Source organism: Bos indicus x Bos taurus, chromosome 28, assembly GCF_003369695.1.
Source record: "Bos indicus x Bos taurus breed Angus x Brahman F1 hybrid chromosome 28, Bos_hybrid_MaternalHap_v2.0, whole genome shotgun sequence".
Classification (NCBI taxonomy): Eukaryota; Metazoa; Chordata; class Mammalia; order Artiodactyla; family Bovidae; genus Bos; species Bos indicus x Bos taurus.
This window is the reverse complement of record NC_040103.1, coordinates 42,604,630-42,621,268: the sequence shown is the minus strand read 5'-3', so window position 1 is coordinate 42,621,268 and position 16,639 is coordinate 42,604,630. Positions and strand designations below refer to the sequence as shown.

The 16,639-nt window shown below is 47.4% G+C and overlaps 1 protein-coding gene across 4 annotated transcripts in view; it reads left to right on the top strand.

Annotated features, from left to right (window-relative positions):
- FRMPD2 (FERM and PDZ domain containing 2) overlaps positions 1–16,639 on the top strand; it is a 104,340-nt gene that overhangs the window by 75,205 nt on the left and 12,496 nt on the right. For all 4 annotated transcript variants that reach the window (XM_027530799.1, XM_027530798.1, XM_027530797.1 and 1 more), the window contains 11 exons: positions 116–216; positions 1,796–1,888; positions 2,555–2,662; positions 2,754–2,870; positions 5,667–5,872; positions 8,083–8,187; positions 9,243–9,336; positions 10,077–10,162; positions 11,991–12,138; positions 13,714–13,928; positions 16,289–16,387. In XM_027530799.1, coding sequence (XP_027386600.1) covers positions 116–216; positions 1,796–1,888; positions 2,555–2,662; positions 2,754–2,870; positions 5,667–5,872; positions 8,083–8,187; positions 9,243–9,336; positions 10,077–10,162; positions 11,991–12,138; positions 13,714–13,928; positions 16,289–16,387 — 1,372 coding nt within the window. The remainder of the gene's footprint in view (positions 1–115; positions 217–1,795; positions 1,889–2,554; positions 2,663–2,753; positions 2,871–5,666; positions 5,873–8,082; positions 8,188–9,242; positions 9,337–10,076; positions 10,163–11,990; positions 12,139–13,713; positions 13,929–16,288; positions 16,388–16,639) is intronic.

The window sequence follows — 16,639 nt, the reverse complement described above, 5'->3', positions numbered from 1 at the left end:
GATGGCATCTAGAGATCTGCTGACCGATAGAGCATGGGACCACCACACATACTCTGAATGGTGGGAAGTTGCCTCCCAGGGGCCTCTTGTCTAAACTTGTTGTCTTTCCCCACAGCCCCTGCCTTGGCCGAGAGCAGCTGGAGCGCCTCTGTTTGATTCAGAAGCCAACAACTTGTGACCCTCTCTCTAGGCAGCCTGCTCAGAGCATGCGCACAGGTACAGGCCAACCATCGGCCAAGCAGGGGTAAAGGAAACCTTACCCGTTAAGCTTGCTTTCAGTCTTTTGCCATCACTTCATTTTGCTTCTCCAACAATGTTCACAGTCTTTTTGCTTTTCCATTAATCTCAAAAGTCCTTATGGTTGAGAAGAGCCCTTATTGTCCACCTTTGGCTTGGGCTGGGCACATTGATCTGAAATGTGTGAGCACTGGCCAAGATTCTGAGCACTCTGGTCCAGTGTGAGGAACACCTGCCATGGAGAGGCATGGTTAGAAAAATGCTTCATTCATTTTTGTTACAACTCTTCATGCAGTCCCAGAATATCATCTCCCACTACTTACCAGAAAGGGGATTCCCTCGGGGCTCAGATGGTAAAGAATTTGCCCACAGTGCGGGGGACCTGGGCTCAATCCCTGGAAAATTCCCTGGAGAAGAAAATGGCAACCCATTCCAGTATTCTTGGCTGGAAAAGTCCATGGACTGAGGAGCCTGGTGGGCTACAATCCATGGGGTTGCAAAGAGTCAAACATGACTGAGCAACTAACACTTTCACTTTCTCTTATCAGAAAACACAATCAGGGCAGAAGGCCTCCCTCTTCGTCATATATCCTCTAGGAAGGTCCCCAGTGGGACATAAAAGTTCCTGAGTTAGAGAAGATATTTGTGTTATGAAGATATTAATATACATATAGATAAATATTAGTATGTATATTATTTGTGAGCATTAAGCCTGGGGGCTGAATCTGGAATACCACCAGGAGGCTCTTTACATGACCTGTGTGCCAGTCCTATTATGGTGCCCTGTGGGAGGGCGTGATGTGGAAATCGTTGAGGGGTGGGTTACCGTTTGGGGATTTGTCCATGTGCTCTGTGGTCAGAATTGGAATGCCCCTTAAGGCTCTGTCTTGAGTCCCCTGCAAGACCCAAGCTGGGGGCAAACTTGCAGGGTGCCTCCGCTGGACTTTGAGGCCACATCACGCCTGGTGGCGAGGGGCCAACAAGAGGAAGGCTTTGCTGTGTCATCTCTGCGCTCAACTTTAGTTCTGGCTTTCATCGTCAGCAGGGTTGTACAGGCTCAGTTGCTCAGCCGTTTCCAACTCTGTGTGACCCCATGGACTGTAGTCTTCCAGGCTCCACTGTTCATGGGATTATCCAGACAAAAATACTGGAGTGGGTCGCCATTTTCTCCTGCAGGGGATCTTCTCAGCCCAGGGATCAAACCTATGTCTCCTGCATCTCCTGCATCAGCAGGCAGATTCTTTACCATTGTACTCTCTGGGAAGCCCTGTCAGCAAAGTCACCTCTGCTCAAATTCTGTCTTATCCTAAGACCAGTGCAGAAAAAGAATAGCTGTAATAAGTCGTGCAGAACAAGCACATGGCCCACCCTGCCTTCCTCTGCTTTTGATGAGCCACCGCTGGCCCAGTGAGCTCATCCGGTATGTGCTCCGTGGTCGGTGCACAGTATTATGCACGTGCACACCTGTGTGTGTGTGAAATGCTGTTCACACCCTTTGCATTACCTCTCAGATAATTTTGGGGAAAAGCACAATGTGTGGCTTTATTTTCATATCTAGGATCACGAAATAACAGGAGAAGGAGCTTTATAGCTGAACCAGATGGAGAAATTGTGCATGTGACTCTGAGCCGGGACCCACACCGTGGTTTTGGTAAGAGGGCCCCCGGTAGAGGAGTCCCAGTCTCTCTCTCTCTGGGCAGAAAGGAAGTGTGTACCATCTTCCCTTTAGACTTTCCTACTCCCTTTTCCTGCCTGTCCTCTTCCAATTTGCCTTTTTTCAGTGATCACTTCTTTTTCTTCCCTTTAAATATCCCTAATGAGTAATGGGACTTTGGGGACAAAAGTTTCTTTTTAGATCCTATAAGATTTTGGAGTGTGTATCTTGAAAATCTAAGAACAAGGTAGAAAAACAATTTTTCACCTAACACCATATCTTAGTATATTGAAATTCTTAGTGATGGAGAAGAATAGACAATATTTTTCACCTCTTACAATTTACCACATTTGAAGACCCCTAAGAACCTTATTATAACCTTACAAGAAATAAGGCACTGAGAGAAAGTACTTGATTAAATATCATCTTTTTCTTATCTCTGATTATGTACTGGAGCAAAATCCATGTACATTCATGGGCTTTAGCTGTGCTTCTGAAAGGGAGACCATCTACTTTTCTCCATGCGTCATGGCAGAGTAGAAAGAGTTGTTTGAAGATCAGAGGGCCTAGGTACAAATATCAGCTGCATAATCTCAAGTAAATAACCCAACCTCTCTGAGCTGCAAAATCATCATCATCTTCTTTAATGTAATTGGACTACAGGTTTTGTGATTAATGAGGGGGAAGATGTAGGCAAAGTGGATCCTGGCATCTTTATATCTTCTATTATACCTGGGGGACCAGCTGAAAAAGCCAAAAAGATCAAACCAGGTATGTCTTTTTAAATTGCAAGAGATGCTGCTTTAAGGAATTGCTCTTTTTCATTTTCTTGATGGGATGATTGAGATGTCTATTCTTCCAGGAGGGCAGATCCTAGCCCTGAATCGCATCAGTCTGGAGGGCTTCACATTCGATATGGCTGTTAGAATGATTCAGAATTCTCCTGACAACATAGAGTTAATCATTTCTCAGTCAAAAGGTATGTCTTCATCTGCTTTCAGAAGCTGGAGAGTCTTCTTTATTCTCAGGCGTGCATCTTTACCTTCTGGGACTGGGGTTTTAAGTCATGGAGGTCTTGTTCATTACTTTCCCCGTGGTAATGGCTTTGGCACAAATCAATAAACTCCACAATTTCAGGGCCAGCACAGGCTCTACCGTTGCTTGTCCTGCTGAACGGGGGAAGCCTGCCTTGGTTCTTTATCAGATGCAGCCATTGCGTGTTTCGGTGCCAGTTTTCTTGCATGAGAAGGGAGGATCTGCTTTCTGTCACCCAAGTCCTTATTGAAAGTGGCTGCTGCGGGGTTTCTGCATAGCTGGGGGCATAGGTGTGGCAATCAAAAGGGAAGGAGACGGGGGTGGGGGCTACTCACATAACAAGCATTCTGTTCTTACTTCACCAAGGCTTAGCGTGTTACAGATCAATCGAGTAAAGGTTTGTTTTTCTCTTTTTAAGATGTTTTTATTCATCCTTTAGATAACTATACGACTATCTACTATCAAAAAATGATATTACTATGTTTATCTGGGGCAGATTTGGTGGGGGCTTGATGGAAGTGATGGGGCGTATTAACATCTCTTTCCCTCCCAGTCACCTAGGCCCTCCACTGCTTTTTGGTTGGATGATCCTGTTTGCCAGCAGACTGCCTGCAAAGCAAGGCTCGCGCTCGAGGAGCTTTGTATATTCCCTCTCGTGCACAGCAACGCTTCAAGCCACACCAGCCAGCAGTGCTGGGTCCTGAATGTTGTTGCCCCTTTGCTGTGCCCACCGAAAAATCTCTCTCATTCCTGCACGTGTGCACACCATCCCCAGATGGCTTTCCCGGGGCCGCAGCCCCCCCGGGCCCAGCAGCTACGGGGAGTGGGAGAGGCAGCAAAGCTGGGGCCGCAGACGTATGCCTTTCACCCTGTGTTTAGAGCTGACCCAGGAGCCTGCCCAGCCCTTCCAAAATACCAGCCGCAGCTCACCGCTGTATTGGCTTTTGTATATTGTCACTGTCCTTCCCACATTACTTTAGCTGTCCTTGGTTTCCCTCTACACGTTCCACAGGAGGGACAGAAAGGAGAAATCAAATCATCCTTTTCTTAAATCGAGAAACATAATGCAGGTGAGCTGGAGTCATTTGTGTTAAGGGTGCCAGCTAGGATTGGAGGGTGGCACCCCAAATCTGTGAGGCTCAAAATCACAGTCTCACATTAGAACTTTAGATGATAGCGCAGCCACAGTGCCTCTGAGTTACACGTACTCTCATCCTGGGGACCTGTCACCTGTGAGTAACTCTGCCTGGTCACAGCTGGAGATCCTCGACACAGCTGCTGCCTTTGTTGGAGGAAAATGTTTTCACAGAGACTCCAGCTGGTCACTGTGGGCAGAGGCTTGGTCGCCAGGAGTTTCTATGTGATTGAGGTGCTACTGGGGGAGGTGCTCTAGATTGGAGGTCAGGAACAAGACAGGTATCATTCTCTCAGGAGAAGTCATCACCATCTACAATAAAATGAGTTAATTACCCGTAGAAGGTCTCCTAGCTTGTATTTCCATTAGGCAGGACATACGTTGCACAGCTTGACATTTTAATACAATTGTAAGTCCTGTCCTCATCTCTTGTCGAGGGTACGGGAGAAAATGAACCGATGCTGCCAACGTTGCCAGAGGACAATGGCAGCAGAATCTGAATAAAATGGCCAGAAATAAGGCATTACCGAATGGTGGCTCCACCACTCTCTACCGAATACCTTTAGGATTGAACAACTTCTAATCTAATTCATTAAATTAAGTTCATTCACTGGATTTGGGCACCTTCTTGGGTGGTAATGAGTCTGTATCAAAAGTCGTAAACTTACTTATGTGTCTATATATCCAGATTTAAAGAAAATCTAACTGTGTTCCTTTCTCGTATATACGGGGATCTAGTTGAATCACTGATACTAACGCATGAATAGTAAATACACATATCCAGGCTCTTGGTACCAAGTACTAAGCTGTAATCTCTCTCTCCCCCTCTCTCTCCATGTTTATATATGTATGTATGTAATCTCTAAGCCTCACCAGCCCTGTGAAGTGGTTGATACTATTTCTATTTTAGATAGAAGGAAGTCAAGGTCCAGAAATGGGAATCACCTTGCCCAGGGTTTTGCCTATTGGTTCTTCAGGTTCTTTCCTCTGCTGTATGTCAGCTCACGGGTAAGACATGGGGTAAAAGGCAATCAGTGGCCCAGTCTTCACCAGAAAGGAGTCCACCATCAGTTAGTGCAAAGCTGCTCCCAGTGACTGGACACTTTGGTCTTTGGATCATAGGGTGATTACAGGTGCGATCAGCAGGGACCCTGGAAGAGGCCAGCTTTAAGAGTGCATGCTGGTTATGGGGTCTTGGGCAAGATTTAATCCTTTTCACTTTGCTTTTTTATGTTTGAGCTGGGGTCACACCTTCCTGGCGGGCATGTAAAACAGATGGAAAGGTACATATATATGTGTGTGTTTGGTGCTCATCCCATGACAAGAGCTTAGTTAGGGGGAGCTGCCATTATAGCTGTCCGTTGCTCCTGCGTTTTCATAATTGGGTCACACGAGCTCTATCTAAGCTTCTAGAGCACATCCAGAATCCTCCCTTCCTCTACTCTGAATGCATCATGTTTTGTGAGGTGCTAAACTCACCCGGCTCCCAGCTGCTATGAAAGACCTCTCCATCACTGGAGGAAAACACGGTGCCCCACATAGAAATGCCACCGAGACACCAGCCTTTTTCCAGGCTGTCAGTTTCCTCTTGGCTTGTTTTTCTAGGTGTTTGTGGCAATACCTCAAGCGAGGAGAAGAACAGCACAGCCAATTCAGGGGTATGCTCTACAGACAGCCTGAGCAATGGGCACCAGGGAAGTCTTTCATCACACACACAAGACCGGGAGAGAAATATCGAAGAACTGGAAATGGCTCAGACTCAGAGCGTAATGCCCGGGTTGAGCCCTCAGCTGTCTGCTCTGCCGTTAAAGGTAATCATCCTCTTGCTTCACTCTAGAGCCCGGAGTAAAGAGAACAGGCTGTGGAGCCCAGCAGCCTTGGCTCACAAGTTCTTTGTTCTCTATTTGCCACGTCAGGCGGATAGAGGTTACTTAACTTCTCTGACCCTCAGTTTTCTCATCTTCAAAATGGAAATAAATGCTCACAGTACATGCTTATTGAGAAAAATGTAAAAGGCAAAAAGGAAAACTTCGCGTGCAGTGCCAGGGCCCAGTGTTCGAGGTTTCAGTGGCCCCGGCCACTAATTAAAACGGCGGCTGGTAATGACTGGCTGCTGCTGCGGCCAATGCAGGGACAATCAGACCTCTCGCATTGTTGGCCTCTAGTTGGCCCTCAGGCTGCAACTCATTGGCTTTGCTCTTGACAACACACCAAGGAGGAAGAAGAGAAAGGCTGGCTTCGGGGTGCAGAGAACTGTCTGCCTTAGATCCTGGGCCACCACCCTCCAGCTGTGTTTCACTGATGGAAAGGGCTCTTTGCCCCACAGATCTCTTTCCCTTTTGCTCTGGGCCCCATGGAGCGCTGTCAGCTGTGTGTCTTCTGGCTCACTCCACCTCAAAGCCCTGCGTCTAGAATGAACCTCTGTTCTCCTTTATCTCACCGTGACCCCAGTTTTGTGGATTTTCCACATCGAGCAATTCTGTCACTAATGGGCTGGAATTAGCACCAGATCCCACAGGTGAAGGACTAGGTCCTTGAAACGGCTCCACTTCAGATAACAGTCAAGTCGTTGGTCCCAGGTTACCCACACTCCTGTCCGACGCGGCTGCAAACTGGAGTTCTCTGTAACCACCTCCTTGGGTTTGTTAATTTCCTAGAACAACTCACAGAACCCAGGAAAAGAGTTTCATTCAGAAACGGTTCAGTTTCAAATGGAAATCAGCCATTGCTGATTTACTGTAAAGGATGTTTTTAATGGAAACAGGCACATGAAGACATGTACAGGATGGAGTCTAGAAGGGTCCTGAGAACGCGATCTTCTCCCTCTGGAGTGCGGGTGTGCCATACTTCCTGCGTAGATGCGTTTATCAACACAGCAGCTATGAATCCCATACTTTTAAAATGTTTATGGAGTCTTCAGCACACAGACATGATGGATCTTTAGCTCAACCTCCAGCTCCTCTTGCCTCCCCAGAGCATGGGGAGTTGGGTGGAGTGGAAAGTTCCAAGCTTCTAATCATGGTTTGATTTTCTGGTCACCAGTCCCCATCCTGAAACTGTACAGGAAGTCAGAGTCCACTCTTTAGAACCAAAGACATTCTCCTCACCCAGAAAATTCCAAGGGATTTGAGAGCTCTGTGTCAGGAACTAAAGTCAAAGACCAAATATTAGTATCAAAGATTTTTTTTTTAGCTTACTTCAGCCTATTTATTTTCTATGTGCTAATTGTATTTTCTGACAAGGCAGACCAAGAAGAAGCTAAGTCAAGGAGGCAGATAGGACAAAAGGCTGGGAGTATGTGGCCCCATCTTCTTGGCACAGCTCATTGGAAGATCCTTCCCCATTAGAAGTGTTCGATATGGGCATGCGTGTCTCATCACTGCCACCTCCCCAACTTTTACAGTACCTGGCATATAGTGGGTGCTCAATTAAGGTTATGATTGGAAGGATGACTTAACATATCATGCGTCACAGCACTGAGCAGAATGCCTGGGATGAGGTCGATGATTTTCTCTTCTGTCCTTTCCTCACGCATTCACTCACTGTAGAGTAGAGACCCATGCAGCTACTCTCGCTAGACATGGCTGAAGATCCTCCCGAGGTTTTCTTCTGCTGGGGCAGCTGCTATGTGTCTGGTATCCAGCATGCCCTCACTTGAATGGTGTCGTGTGTAGGAAGTGTCTGAATGACTTCAGTTCTCATAACAATATTTGCATCTCAAGTAGAAACAGAAGGGAATCGATTGAGTCCTTGTTAGGCATCAGGCATCATTCATACTCACTGTTAGAAGGAGATCGCTCATTCCAGTCCTGTGGATTGGGAAACAAGGCTGGAGTGACCAGGAGACAAGTCCAAGTTTCATACAAGGAATCCTCTGTTGGCCCAACCCTGAAACTTATGATTATTTTAGTGTGCAATTTTTTTTCTCTATCTCCTGAGAGTGAGGGAGAGGTAAGAGATGCCATCTGCTCAGGCAGGGCCCGTGCCTTCACACCTTCTCTCCTTCTGTTTGTTTGTGCAGGGTGCTGGTTCTTCCTGTCCTCCATCACCTTCAGAAACCAATGCCAGCGAAATTTACTTTGTGGAGCTGGTTAAAGAAGATGGGACACTTGGATTCAGCGTGACTGTAAGAATTTCTAAGAGAGTTTGAAAAGTAAATAGTTGAAAGATGTTCATCTGGAGCTTGGTGGGCATTACACTCATATGCCAGTCTCTAATAACCCAGTGCCCATTGGGTACAAGCAGCACGCCAGAAGTGATGAACCAAGGAAATCTGTGGGAGCCTCAGTGAGGAATAGGAGTTGAAGGTGAAATTGCAGGACTAATGACAAGCTTGGGATGAGCAGACACTCCAAGGAGCATGGTTGGGATTAAGGTTACACTGGACAATAAGGAGAGGGTGGCAGGGTGGGGATTCAGGGACACAAGCCGAAGATGGGTGGGGTTGTCTCCAGTCATCTGCAGCAGGGACACAGCGGGGCCTCATGCTCCCATGTCCAAGGCCAGGACAAAGTCAGGTTGGCAAGACTTCTATTCAGCATGGACACTGCATTTGATTCTGGAGCTCCATCTGGCGGACCCTGGAGGAGTGAGGATAAAAATTGTACATAGATGATATAACCCCACTGAATCTTTATACGTGTGTACATACATGCATGGAAAAACTAGAAGAAAAAGGGTTAGGTCTTTGTCTAGTGATGGTATGGGCCTTAGTGATCTATTGTTAAGTTAAAAAAACAGTAAACTGCAGAACGCTGTGTAGTTGAATTCTACCTTTGCATACACAGATCAACACATGAGTGTGTGGGACAGGCCAGGCACCAGCCTTTTGGATCATAGCTGTATCCACCTTTGCTGGTCTCTGCTTATGGAGACACAAAGTGCAGCATTGATATGATTCATTTCTGAGCATCTGCCATGGGCCAGTGCTGGGCTGGACACAGCACAACTCTCTCATCCAGCTCATATTGTTATACTTCTTATGAGCATCTCACCTTCCTGCTCAGGGGATAATATAGCCTAAACGAACAAGTGAATATATAAGATGGTGTCACATAAATAGGACATGATAGGTAGAGTTGCATGGCAGATGGGGGTTCTCTGAGTCAGGGAGGTTGGGGAAGCCCCTTTAGGAGGGGAGCAAATGGCTGGTGAGTTGTTTTTTTTTATTGTATTTTCCAGGGAGGAATTAACACAAGTGTGTTCTGTGGAGGTATCTATGTGAAATCCATCGTTCCCGGAGGGCCAGCTGCCAAGGAAGGGCGGATCCTGCAGGGTGAGGGATGGGCTCTGCATTCTGTGGTGTGAGGATCCCTGGCCTGGGGGTTGCAGCCTGCAAGGCTTGCCCAACTCTCACTCTTTCTCCTGTACAAATGATTGTCTCTCTAGCTCTCAGCCTCTTCACCTGGAAAAGCCCACCTACCTGACACGTAACATGGGGCTCAAAATACTTGGGAAACAGGTGATTTAAAAATATGAGATTTTTAAATAAGCTTGTGGCCATTTGGCTTTCATGGGAGTAGTGCTCCAGCAAGCCTTCTATCTGGCCTTCCTCAAGCCCATTGCTCTGAAGGAAGGGGGAGAGTTTTCACTGCTCTCCAAAATGGCCAGAATGGAGCTAAAAAATGCACTGAGATCTTACCTACATACATTTCCACTAGAATTTCAGTGTCCCTGGCATCAACTGGGTCTCCCTGACCTTTTTTTGAAATAAAAAATGTCCTGGAGATATGAATGTTACTTGTAAGAGACTTGCAAAAACTTTCAAAAATAGTCTCATGGGAAGTTGAGAAAAAGGACAAGGCCGTGCTTGTTAGTTGGCTTAACTACGCTGAGCCAATGACAGAAGTTTCTGGACCACTGAGTGTGGAGGTGTTCATAGGGGCCAGTACTCAGGCCTAGTCGGGGCTCCTCCCAGCTTCCTCCTTGAGGCTGCATGGAGAGGTGCTGGGCAGGGTTTCCCAAGTTCTTCCTGCAGTTTGAGGAGCTCGGGGACATGACATCTTCCCCTCCCAGGTGACCGGCTCTTGCAGGTGGATGGAGTGAGTCTGTGCGGCCTCACCCACAAGCAGGCCGTGCAGTGCCTCAAGGGCTCTGGACAGGTGAGTGCAACATTACTGGTTACTGAGGGGCTTCCCATCCCTCCAGAGATTTCCTGGCAACATCGGAAGCTGCAGTTGCCTCTGGGTGCGAGAGTGGTAGGCAGGAAACAAATGCGACTTTCTTTTTTGTTTGCTTTTTTTTCCTTTCACATCTACCTTTCAGCAGCACTTTCCCTGGAGGTGTCAAAGTCAGGAGGGAGCAGGCAGATGTTCCCAGGCAGGGAAGCTCACCTCCCACAGAGAGCCCTGAAAATCTTCCTGTCACTTGCCTAGAGTCTGGAATCAGACAGTTGGACTGAGCTGATGAAGTGAAGGGGTTTCTCCTGCCTGGCTCCGGCCGTCCTCTCATACCCTCAGCTCCAGCCGTAGCTGGCCAATGCCTCCATCTGCTCTCAGGGCCTCTCAGCACTGGTCTTGGCATGCACTGACACCCCAGCACACCCCAAGTTCGTGACAGTCCCATCATCTTTTGTAATTATAGGACACACTGTCCTGGGGGTCCTTTAACAACAATGACGTAGAAATCAGGATGCACAGAGCATTAACTTCAAAGTTCTCTTTCTGTGCAGTATCCAGGCAGCATCTGGATGTTATTGTTCTCTGTCCCATCCTCCACCTGGGAGTGGGAGCTTCTGCTTGCCACAGTGTCCTAAGCCAGAGAGCTGGGGTCTCCCTCTTGGCAACTGAGCAATTGGCAGAAATGCAGAGAACCCCTAGGACCCCCTCTGGCAAATAGAGGCAAGGAAGGGCCTCCTTTTGCTTCCTCGCCCAAAGCATTCTTCTAGTTTGTGGTGAGATTTACTTGTCTTGGTGACCATGGTTGACGTATCTTGAAAACAGAGTCATCATTTATTAGTATTCTGTATTCTTTGGAACTTTGCTAATGGGCGTGCTCAGAGAATGTATTTGGCCGACCTACTAGCGGTGATGACAGGTAGCAACTGTCACTCTGGGGTCACAGGCTTGGTGCTGAATGACCATTGCTGCAGGAGGATGTTGGCAGGGTTGGGTTCCCTGAGTGGAAGCTTAGAATCAAGAGCTTCCAGGTGATGGGGTCATGCTCTGGGTAATGGGAGCATATGGTGTGGGGGAGGAGGGTGGGAAACTGAACCAGAAATAAAGGGGGAAGCTGGATGGACTTAAGCCACCTGGGATACTGTCCCGAGGGGTTGAATTTTAGGTGATGGAAAACACTGGAGACTTTTAATCAAGAGTGTTGCACGTTCAACTCTGTCTTATTTTAATCCACCAATAACCTTGAGGGGAATGGACTGAAGGAAGAGGAGATAGGGTCCAGGACGTCAAGTGAGAGGGCACTTGCTCCAGTTCAGCTGGCCATTGGCAAGGGAGAAGGGAATGGAGAAGGGAACATTGTGGGGGATGTTTCTGGTGAAGAACATGCAAGCCTTGGAAGCCAGATGTGTATTTGGAAGGTGGAAGGAAGAGAGTTGGGCTACTGCAAGAGTGGCCCCTGGGAGGTTAGCTGAGGGACAGGTCTGGGTTCTGAGAGAGCAAAGGCAAGAATAGGAGTGTTTTAGGCAGAATGAGGAAGGGGCAGGGAGGGTGAGCGAGACAGAGAAGATGATTTGGACTTGAATATACTGAAATGGAAGTACATGCATTACTTCCAGGATCATTTGTCCAATAGACAGTTGGAAATGTGGCTCTGGACCCCAACAAATAGGCTAGATTGGAGATTTTGATTTGAGATTCAAATGAGGCAGCTACTAGAAGTATCAAAAAAATTATGAAGCATTTGCAATGTGGAGGGAGAGCCTCCTGGTTTCCATATGAGGTGTAAATTGAGTTCATCCACCCACACTTCTAGGTTGCAAGACTGGTCTTAGAGAGAAGAGGCCCCAGGATTGCACAGCATTGTCCTTCTGCTAATGACAGGATGGGAGAGGAGTGCACGGCTGTTTCCTTGGCAACAGTCTTGCCTGGAAGGCCCGCAAGCAGTGTCTCGGCGACAGATGGTGAGAGGAGAGAGAGTTGAGTGTTACTATTGTCCTGTCATCCTGTGCTGCTTTTGAATTGTCATCTCCAAAGGGAAAGCAGGAAGGCTTCATCTGGGTTCTCAAAAGATAATGAGCAGTGGTGGTTATAATGGGGCCGACTTTCTGATGTGATGGAAGGCAATCTAATGAAATATTTCTAGGGAAAAAAATGCAGTGTCCAAAATATGATGACCAGGTATAATTCTGCCCCAAAGCCTTCTGAGGTTTTCTGATCAGCTGCTGGAATGCTTGTGTATAAGTGTTTGGGGTTGAAATTGAAATGAAAGGGTCATGCCTTTTCTGACCAAATGTCCATATTTCAGCCAAGATTTTTGTGGCAAAATCTGAGGAATGCTGAGGTGGGTGAGGAGAGGAAGGTGCTCAGAAACCTAGCCTAGTTATTAGCATTTAAAAAAGCAAACCCATGATCAGTTTACGGGGACGCTGTAGCACATCTTCTGATGGGTTGCCTTTCTGACTTTCCTATGGGTTTGTTTCCTGCTGGAATACACTTATTCCCTTAAAATATCATGATTTGGAGCTTCAACCCCTTTATGGAGATTTTTCTGAAGGCATAAGTCAGGTTGAATACACGTGGTGGAGGGGGAGGCGTGTGCGTAAAACAAGCCCGTTTCCACGGAGGGCCTTTGAGAAACCAACTTCAGAGTGAGCTACGGTGGTCAGATGACGATGCTGCTGAAGTTGGTCATGTGACGCACCCGAACCTAATTGCTTCAGACACTTTCATTCTCGCCCCAAATCCGAGTTTATAAATTAGTGCTCTGTCCCTCTACTGGGGTGGTACAGGCAGACCAGGGGAGGCCTAGAGACCTCTTCAGCTGCCAGACTAGAAAGTTCCTGAGTCTGTGTCCACCTTGGTGCCCAGAAGCAGTTGTTTTCTCTATGGTCAGTTCATAGGGCCAAACAAAATGGCAGCAAAAACATTTTCATAGAGTTGGCCATAATTATTGTCATGGTCTAGTTATTCCAGAAGTTTTTTTCAAGTACACTAAAAGATGACTGGGGTTCTAAAAGGGTAACAGGAATATATGAGATAAAAGTTCTACTAAATGATATGTGTCTATTGTAGATGGCTATACACTGTATCTTTACATATAACTTTGTTGGCTATCTATAATTACTCTGTCCAATATGATAGCCACTTGCCCATGTGGCTATTGAATACTTGAGGTGTGGCCAATCCAAACTGATAAAATACATACTCAGTTTTAAAGATTTAGTTCATAAGAAGAATGTAAAATACCTCATTAATAATTTTTTTCACATTGATTGCATGTTGAAAAGGTAATACGTTAGATATGTTGGGTTAGACTTTGAAATTACATATGTAGTTTGCATATGCAGCTCACATATTTCTACTGGATGGCATTGACCTATAAAATGTATAATAGACTCTGTATAAAAGTGAACAAAGTGAAATCTTTTAACATAAAACAGAAATAATTCATCTACTTGACAATTTGCATTTTGAGGCTGGCAAATTTCATCTGTAATTTACTGAAGGATGGATCTCATTCACATCCCGTGATACAGGCCCCAAGTTTGAAGTCAAGCTAAAAAAGAATGCCAGTGGTTTGGGATTCAGTTTTGTGCAGATGGAGAGCGAGCACCGCGGCCACCTCAAGAGTGATCTCGTGATGATTAAGCGGCTCTTCCCTGGGCAGCCGGCAGAGGAGAATGGGGCCATGGCAGTTGGTGACCTTATCCTGGCTGTGAATGGAAGGTCCACGGAAGGCCTGGACTTCCAGGTGGGAGGACGTGAGGGATGCAGTCCTGTTTGTGGACTAAGGTTTGTGGGCTGAGGACGTTCCCTTCAGGGCCACCCACCCTCAGTGAGGAATACTGTGGGCTCCTGGAGATCACACCTGGAGTCTGAGCTTGAATCACATAAAGACAGAAACTGGCAGAACATCCTCATGTTAAAATTTTCATCTCAATTCTTAAGTATCTGACCTTGAGTAAACCTTGTTTCGAGTTAGGTTTGTAATGAAACTCGAGATAAAACTCTGACTTCTGTGCTAAAGGTCTCCTAACACTCACTCCCAGAAGTGGGCGTGAAGTTTCAGTGGGCCACGGTAGGTCCTTTTCTGCTCTCTTTCCCATTTCTCTATTAAATTTACAGCTTTGACATGTAGAGTTGTGTAGGTTGTTGTGTTTATGATAAAAAACGTAATAAAAAAGAAGGCAAAAAGTGGACACTAAAGGAGAAGAGGGCAGCAGAGGATGAGCTGGTCAGATGGCATCATTGACTCAATGGACATGAATCTGAGTGAACTCCAGGACATAGTGAAGGACAGAGAAGCCTGACGTGCTGCAGTCCATAGGGTCACAAACAGCTGGACACGACTTACTGACTGAACAACAACAACGATGTTTATGGCATAACATCTCAGTGAAATATTGTACGTATCAGTCAAGGTCCTGGCAGAAATTGGACCATTTGAGAAAGCTTAATGAAGGTGTGGAGGTTGTTGGGAAACTCAAGGGAAAGTGTAGAGCCCTGGGGCTGAGAGCAGAGGATGCAGTTATCGACCCTCTCCCCCCGGTCCAGAGGGAGTGGGTAGAAGCAGTTACCGAAGTGCAGAAACTGAGTGAGCTGGGTGAAGTAGACTCGCTGACATGAGCTATGAAATTAGCTGAGAGATATCATGATTCCATGATAACCGCATGGGCAGGAAAGCCAACCTGGACATCCCCCTCTTCCTCAGATCTGACCCCTTCTCACCCACTCGTTGGCTGAACCCAGCAGAAAGCTTCTCTGTAGCTCATGATGCAGGTCCACCTCCAGGGCACAGAGCAAGGCGCATGAAGGAGGGATGGGGAAGGGTGGAGAATCCTCGGAACAAGATTAGAGGGGGGATGTCTCCATCCGCCCTGCATCCTTCATCTGGTCCAGGAACTGTCCTCTGAGAACTGCTGCTGGGCCAGCAACTGTATGAGGAACTGGAGACACACAGACAGACAGTTTGTAGGGTCTCAGAGCTCATGGGGCTGGTGGGATAGACAAGAACAACACTCACTGCAGGAAATAAGTGAGAGAGAAAAGCCCCGCTCCACTGCTTGCACAAGGGAGCTGGGAAGGAGCCCCCTCTGTGGCAGTCCATTGTAGCTGGGGGCACTGAGTAGGATCCAGATCAGTGGTTCCCAGGTAGGGGTGAAATTGCCTCTTGGGACATTTGGTGAAGCCCAGAGATGCTTGTGGTTGTCACAGCTAATGGTATCTAGTGGGTAGAGATCAGAGATGTTGCTCAACATCCTGCCATGCACAGGACAGCTCAGACAATGAGGTTATTCAGCCCAACGTGCCAGTAGTGCTGAGATGTTGAGAAGTCCTGGTCTAGTTAGGTAAGAAGAGCTCCTCAGGCAACCTCACGCCTGGGGCTTTGAGAGGATGGCTTGGAGCAAGAGGTTCACTATGGTGGGAGCTACAGATGTGGGTGCAGGGAGGAGAAAGTGGGAGAGAGACAGCAGGTAAGCCCAGGTTCTTGGTGCTGTGCTTATGCTGAGGGTGAGGTGAGCCAGAGAGGGGGTTCGGCAGAAGAAGAACCTGATGATATCTGCATTTTAAAACGATTGCACATTAGCAATGTGTAGGAAGGGAGGTGGTGAGGGTGGAGGAGCCAGGGAGCAGAGGGGAGGTCACTGCAGTGTCACAGGTGAGAAGTTCCGAGGGCCTGAGCTGAGCCTGGGCAAAAGCTTGGGGCTGAGGGTCAGGCTTTAGAGATTGGAGTGGTGGTGTTTCTGTGACCCATAGCTCCTGATATGAGCCGGGTAGAGAAGCAATGAACATTGAGATGGGAAGAGTCATTTGCTAGAATCACTCTTTCTCTCTGAAGAAGAGGCATCAGTATTGGCAGACGCTGCTATGAAAAGGCCCTGAGCAGACCTTGGTCATTTAAAGCTCAGCATTGGCTCATCATTTTGTGGCCTTAGATCCATGCATTTGGGGAAGTCAGGCCCACAGCCCTGCTCTCCAAAGTTCTCTGCAGCCAAGACACAGAACGAGGTAGGGAGAGGAGGGGCCAGAGAGATAGTGGGGAACACAGAGGAGGACACCCCCACAGCCAGGCCAGCCCCATAACTAACCATAGGTTTTGCTTTCTGGTAGGAGGTGCTCCATTTACTTCGAGGCGCCTCACAGGAAGTCACGCTCCTGCTTTGCCGACCCCCTCCAGGTGCGCTGCCTGAGATGGACCAGGGCTGGCAGGTAAGGGGTGCTGCCCTCTGCTCTCTCCACATGCATCATCTTCAGGCGCCCCTTTCTTGTCTGGTGGGTCCTGAGAAGCCTGACTTTTGCCTTCAATAGGGTTCAATGCCATCTTATTTCATTGGGGCAGGAATGTAGCTCACCACCCTAACCTCAGTGAGTCTGTGACAAGCTCATAAGGCCCTGTTTCTCCCTTCCTCTCCCTGCTTCTGTCTCTCCCAATATTTAGGTCTTCCCGTAGTTGATTACATA